This window comes from Gopherus evgoodei, chromosome 9 (assembly GCF_007399415.2).
Source record: "Gopherus evgoodei ecotype Sinaloan lineage chromosome 9, rGopEvg1_v1.p, whole genome shotgun sequence".
Classification (NCBI taxonomy): Eukaryota; Metazoa; Chordata; order Testudines; family Testudinidae; genus Gopherus; species Gopherus evgoodei.
Window position 1 is genome coordinate 82,735,598 of NC_044330.1, and position 6,445 is coordinate 82,742,042.

Genomic DNA, 6,445 nt, shown 5'->3' on the forward strand with positions numbered 1-6,445 from the left:
CCCCAGAATCAGTTCTGACCTCAGGGTCCAGGCTGCTGTGTTGCATGAGGTGCTGTTTTTCAAGTGAGATGGAAAGCCAAGCTTCTGGCCTTTTGTGCTCATTACATATCCCAGGACATTTTGTGTAAGGATTGAGGTGTACCGCTGGTGTCACACTTGGGTTAGATTGTGACAACCTCTAGTTTTACTAGGATTGGGCCTCTTCTGTCCTAAATGGTTGTGCACTGTTGCTGTGTGTGGTATAAACAGCTGCTACATCTCAGCTCAGAGGTGGCTGCATTTCAGCAGTGGGTGATGTGATCTCCGTGCAGTCTGTTCATGTATTGGGATTCTTTTTCTGGGGGCAATGGGGCTGGCAGCTCTATCTCAATGACAAACAACTGGAATTTGTCCTGGGTTGAGTCCACCCGCCTTCCCCCTGGCAATGTGGTTGGTGCCTAGGAGAGGTTGGAGCTGGCAGGGAAGAGGAGGGAGGCCGGTACCCAGGTGGAGAGAGGGGTGGGTAGGTTGCAGCAGGATACAGCTTTGCTCTTGTAATTCTCTCTCTCAATTTCTTGCCAGAGTCTCAGCGGAGTGGGGAGAACAGCTCCCAGAGCAGTGAAATCCCGGGCTTCCTCAAACTCAGCTGGTCAGCTAAACAGCTGCCAGTGGTAAGCGTGGGGGCTGGGGGGCGGGGGGGGGAGTGCAGGCTGGTGAGTGTGTGCATGGGCAGAGGCTGGCACAACAAAGAGAAGGCAGGTGAGAAGGACATAGGCAGACTATAAGGAGTGACAGCCTGTAGACTTTGTTAGACTCCCTGGCTCCTCCACCCTTCCCTGGCCCTGACCTCCCATGCTACTAGCTCTGAAGCACACCCTCATCCCCTGTTCCCCTTCCTACTCATCCCTCTCCCTCTGCCCTGACTCCCTGGTGCTCCCTTTCCCTGGCTGATCTCCTGAGCAAGTTCTTTTGCCACAGAGTGAACTCAGTGGTGAGCACTGGGGCTTTGTCTCTTGTACTATAGGACAGTGGGGTCAGTGTGATGTCTCTGTACCTAAGCCCAGCGCTCAGGCCCCATGGCTGTGTGGCTGGACCGGCAGTTTGCTAGCCTTCTGAGAGTTGTTTTCTCTCCCTATGCAGCTGAGCCCAATCCTGTCAGACCTGGAGTACCTGCTGGACCAGCATCTGCTCCTCAGCATCAAGGGCATGGACAGTTGCGAGTCATATGGTGTGTGTCCAGAACCTCCACTTGAAAGGGGGAGTGTTAGGGAGTGGCCAGGATGGCACATGAACCCTACAGAGAGTTAAGGTGATTCCTACAGGGCTCCCTGTATCCTGGAGCAGCCCAGAGCAGGAGACCCGGAGGATCAGGGTGAGCACCTACCTTAGTGAAGGGTCCAGGTCCCCCTGTGGCTTCACCTGCACGCTCCTGAACCAGGGAGCAAGAGACTAGACCCAGGGGCAGCAGCAAGGTCTCCTCACAGCAGTGCAGGGCACTGTCCTTCAGCCCCTGCTGCCCCTGGGACTCAGAGGGAGGACCTGGGGGCCTGTAGATAGTGCAGGGCCCTGACCACCAGAGCAGGCCCAGGAAGGAGAGGCCTGTAGCCTGAATGTGGTGACCAGAGACTGACTCCTGTCTCCCTCAGGAGAAAATGGTTTCTCCAAGCTACTGGGAAACTAGAAGCACATCTGGGGTTTTGGCAGGACAGGCTATCCCCACCCCTCCATGGACACTAGCTGTGTGTATATGAGCAACTCCATGCTCCTGGTGGGTGTCACATTGTGGTGTGGCGTCCGCCAGTCCCTGGCCCTAGTACTTTTCCATGGCAACATGTGAGTGGGAGGAGGAGGATGCTAGCTGCTGTCGGTGGGTGCCTGAGTGACTGTGGGGTGCCCCGTCCTCTGAGGTGATGCTGTGCTCTCTGGGCAGGTGAATGCTGCATTGCCATGAGATCTATGATTGGCAGCCTGGCCCAGCAGTTTGAGACTTTCCTCTTCCACCGGGGTGAAGAAACAGGCTCCATGCGTGGCTGGATGAAGGTCCGAGTCCCCAAGGACAGGCGGAGCACACGCGAGAGGCTCTACGGTAATACAGCCATGCCACTGAACAGCTGCTGCTTCAGAGATATGGGCTTCAGTTCCCTGCTTGGGGACCAGGTAAAACCCAGAGTAGCTGGGGGGAGCTCCCCTGCAGCCATTTCTTCTGCCCCAGGAGGCACCAGGCCAGGCCAGGCTGGGAATAAGTGGAAGTTCCCCTGCTGCCATTCCTCATGCCCCCTTCCCTCTAGAGCTCCTAGCTGGGAGAGGTTGGGACTGGAGCTGCTGGGAGTTCCTGCCATCCAGGCTAACAGTTCAGTAGAAACACTCTGCAGCATTCCCATTAACCTTTACAGTTTTTGTATTGTGTAGAGTGGATCAGCTTTGAGACCGACGAGACAGAGTCCGACTGCCCAACCCTCTCCAAGCCAGCTCTGCGCGCCGTCAGGTAACTGCCAGCATGTTTGGCCATTAACTTGCTAGGACACTTGGTGCTGCCAGTCCAGGGCTCGTGATGGGAGTTGTTTGGTTTGGTTTGGTTTCTGAATGAGGGCGCACTCTGAGTGGGTGAAGTAGCTGCTTGTCTGTCTGTCTTCTAGGATTGTCGGTCCATCTGCCTCAGAGTGCCATGGTTGTCTCTCTGTCACGGTGTTGGGGATGTCGGTCAGTTTGTCTCTGCCAGGAACTGGGGATGGATTTGTCCCAAAGTGCTGGGATTATCTATCTCTTGGCGTTATCTTTCTGGGCAAAAACACTCACTCGACTGTTGTGTGTTTCAGGAGCCGGCCCCTCAGTCTCCCGGATGCAGCTAGCAGTTACAGCAATCCAGCCTATTTCATATTTGAGGGGGTCCCCAATACCTGGGCACAGTGTCCCAGCCTGTCTGAACCTCCTTACAGTCCGGCCAGTGACACGCAGGCTGACAGGCACCTAGGCCATTCTCCATGCCGCAGGCTGCAGAGCCTGACAGGAGCACAAGCCTCCTCCTCCTCCTCCAAGGAACAGCTACAGAGAAGCCCCCACTACCCTGTGTCTGAGACCACCTCCTGTGGGCACCAGCTCAGCCTCTCCCAGATTGGGAGGCACAAGAGGCCCAAGTCAGCCATATTGTCGAGAGATCCGCAGATGTCAGGTGATTGTTCCCTCACAGCCCTGCACATGGCCTGGTGCCTCAGTGACGTGGATACAGAGCCCCCCCAGAGAGGAAGCTGCCTGGGCCCCAGCCAGCCAGAGTGCCGGAAGAACCTGCTGCGCCACACCCGCAGCACACTGGAGCCACCACCGCAGAGCTGCTGGGAGGGGACAAGGTCCCAGCGGGACACTCGCCGACTCAACCGTGCTGGAGAGGTATGTCATGGGCAACTCACATTGCAAAGCACCAGCTGGCTCATGTGCCAGGGAGACATGATACCTGGTGAGGACTTCGTGTTGGCCTTGAAGGAGCTCCAGGCATAGGGAGGGTGTTAATGCACAAGTCTCTGGAGACCCATGTGTAAATGTGTTGGTTGGGCATCAGCGAGCTTGGGGTCTCCCATCCTAGTTCCCTTGTCCACACTGGGTATCACAGTCAGTCTGGCTCAGGGGGGGCCTGGGGCTGGAACAGCAGGATGCTGCAGGTCACAAGGGAGGCAGCTCAGCAGAGCTGTGATGGGGGATGAGCAGGGATAGCACAGGACTGGATTCAGGAGACTCAGCAGAGCTGGGGCTAGAGTCGTTGTGTTGTAGTCCCCTGGCGTGACGCTGTTGGGCCATATCCTGGTTCTTCTTTCCTAGTGGCCCTGTGGCAGTGGTGATCACCCCCGGAGCGTTGGCATGTGGCTGAGTTGCTTGGGCCTGGAACAGTATGAGGCGGGGCTGTATGAAAATGGCTGGGATGATCTGGAGTTCTTCAGGTATCATAAGGATAGTGGTGTGTGAGGGCTCATTGGCTCATGTGTACCACTGTGCCTTACTGGAGTATGACAGTCCAGCTAGTGTGCTCCACGGACATCCTGGCAAGAGCTCTGGGGCAGGAGGAGAATTGGTGTTCCTAGCTGAACCCTGGATGCAGAGCGCAGGGCAGAGACTAGGGGGAGATGACCTCTGGAATCCCATAGTCCTTCTATGTCCAATAGTCATAGGTGGTTGAGTCCCCTTCCTCCCTGCCTTGTGCTGCATTGCTGGCTTCTCCCTCAGTTGCTCTCCTTCTCTCCCTTGTCTAGGAATATCACTGACCAGGACCTGCTGGACGCTGGTGTGCTGAGCCCCACTCATCGGAAACTCATCCAAGCCAAGCTACACGAAAGCAGCTCCAGGAGCCTGCATCAGGGACCCAGTCTGAAACCAAACCCATAGTGAATCTGGCATTCAGACTCCTCCGTGCCCTTCTAATCTCCTCTGGACAGCTTCCTGGTGCAGGGGGTTGGAGCGCTGCTGAAGGTGTTCTGTCCCTGCGACAGGGCCAAGATCTGGGGTAACTCGCCTAAGCCTCTGGATTGGAAATATTCCCCTTTCTGCCTTCCTTTGCAACCTTCACTGTCACTCTGATGTCATCGTGCATAATTTCCCCTGGCAGTAGCTGCAGAAATGCCCTGGGCATCTGGCTGAGGCTCTGCCAAAGGCCTGGACCCAAAAGGACGTTTAGCCTTGTAGTGAAACTGGCCACAACCCCAGACTGTCTAGCCGGGTTCCATGGAGGGGTGACTGGGAATTCAGAGTAGCCAGAACGTAACAGGGGAGCCCCAGCAGCTACTGAGACTCCAGCACTAACTTTTCATCCTTCCCTGTTTGAGCGACAGAAAGGGCCTGGCTTCACCTCTGGTGGGCATGGATCCTACTGCTAAGCCCTGTTCCAATTCCACCCAGCATAGAGGCATGATACACTCTGAGCCGGGGAGATGGGAACAACAGTCCATGTGGCTGCATCGCACTGGAGCTGAGACTTTCCTTGTTGAGTCTGATACAGCTGATGTGGGTGGTGACACTACAATCTGGGCTGGCTGGGCACTTCTCCCAGTCTCTGCCCACGCAGGTGCTGGAGCACTAGATGTGGGCTGTAGCTTGGTCACAAGGGCTTGATTTCTCTAAGGTCTGAACTGAACCGTGAAACATCACATGGAGGAGAGAGCCCCAGCACTGCAGCCTCATGAGGACTCCAAGTGCGTCACAGGGGAGAACACTCTAGTCTAATTCACTTATTATGTATGGGCAACTGTTTCTCAGAGTCCAGCCACCCTTGGGGGCAGAGACCTGGTCCCTCTGTGGGAGAACAAGGCTGCTTGCTCTGTCCCTAAGATGGCAGCTAGGTGTTTGCAGAGGACCCTACAGCCTCCTGTCATGTGCCTTCAATCACACTGTGTTTAGCTGCAGTTGCCACATGGAGTTTTTAATAGGCTCCATATTGCTGGTTTCTCATGAGATGCACTTTCTGTTTCAATTAACAATAAAACCCCAAAGCTGCGAGGAAGCTCCACATCTAGGCCACTTTCTGGTTTCTCTGACCCTGTGGTGACAGGATGAAGTTGGTGCTTGAGGCAGGTAGAGGGTGATAGTGCTGGCTAAAACCAGGCACATTATGAACAAGGCTGGTTGAAGCTTTTTCCTCTAGCAACACATCCATCCCAGCCCTGACCTGCAGCCCTCCTGCTAGTAGTCCTGGTCTTCCCACAGAGCTCTGCCTATGCCCCTCCAACGCAAGCAACAACACTCAAACCTTTCCTAATCAGAGCCACGTGTTGGCTGGTGACAAACATGGTGGGGAGAGGTGCTTGTGAGTCTGTGTCACACACACTGTAGAAGGCTATCCTGGAGGAGCTTGTGTGGATATGTGATATACATGCCCCCACCCTCTGCTGTGGTGACTTTGCTTTCTGGGAGGAAACACTGGTTCTATTTGCAATGTTGCTGCTGGTACTTTCTGTCACAACAGGTTCTTTCCTGTTCCCAGCATGGAGCAATCTGTTTCTTAATATCTGAGCAGTCCCGCTCTGCCCTGCCCATGCACAGAGATGGGCCTAGGTCACACAAGCCGTTGTGTATTGTTTAACACTGAGCTTCAGGGTGGACATTGAGCAAATATTTGGGTTTTGTTTGAGCATCTAGTCAAGCCCCTACTCAATGCCATGTCAGCTGGATGTGGGTGTGTTTGTGCATCAGCCTGGCCAACTTTGGTGTGCGATATCATGGCTGAAACATGCAGGGTGGTTGGCAGTGTTGCTGGCTACACCTGCCCCAGATACCCATTCCAAGGCACTCTCCTCAGACTGGCCTGTAGGTGGCAGCACTAGTCTTTGTCCCAGGACTAACCCTGGGAGAGGTCAGGCCTCACTGGCACTGGTGTGAATCAGGAGTAACTCCTCTGAGCCCCTCCCAACCTCTCTGGAGTTCTGCTGGCGGGTGGGATAAGTGGGAGGGCACTCAGGGCTTCCAGGCCCAGTTCAGCAGCACTGGA

The 6,445-nt window shown here is 55.2% G+C and overlaps 1 protein-coding gene across 5 annotated transcripts in view; it reads left to right on the forward strand.

The window, feature by feature from the left end:
* Positions 1 to 5,456, forward strand: part of LOC115657873 (phosphatidylinositol 3,4,5-trisphosphate 5-phosphatase 2-like) — a 29,290-nt gene extending 23,834 nt beyond the window's left edge. For 4 of the 5 annotated variants that reach the window (XM_030576186.1, XM_030576190.1, XM_030576189.1 and 1 more), the window contains 7 exons: positions 562 to 650; positions 1,120 to 1,207; positions 1,910 to 2,065; positions 2,389 to 2,464; positions 2,796 to 3,363; positions 3,790 to 3,908; positions 4,218 to 5,456. In XM_030576186.1, coding sequence (XP_030432046.1) covers positions 562 to 650; positions 1,120 to 1,207; positions 1,910 to 2,065; positions 2,389 to 2,464; positions 2,796 to 3,363; positions 3,790 to 3,908; positions 4,218 to 4,350 — 1,229 coding nt within the window. In that variant the 3' untranslated portion in view covers positions 4,351 to 5,456. The remainder of the gene's footprint in view (positions 1 to 561; positions 651 to 1,119; positions 1,208 to 1,909; positions 2,066 to 2,388; positions 2,465 to 2,795; positions 3,364 to 3,789; positions 3,909 to 4,217) is intronic. The other variant, XM_030576191.1, reaches the window with a different exon arrangement.
* Positions 5,457 to 6,445: the final 989 nt, after the last annotated feature.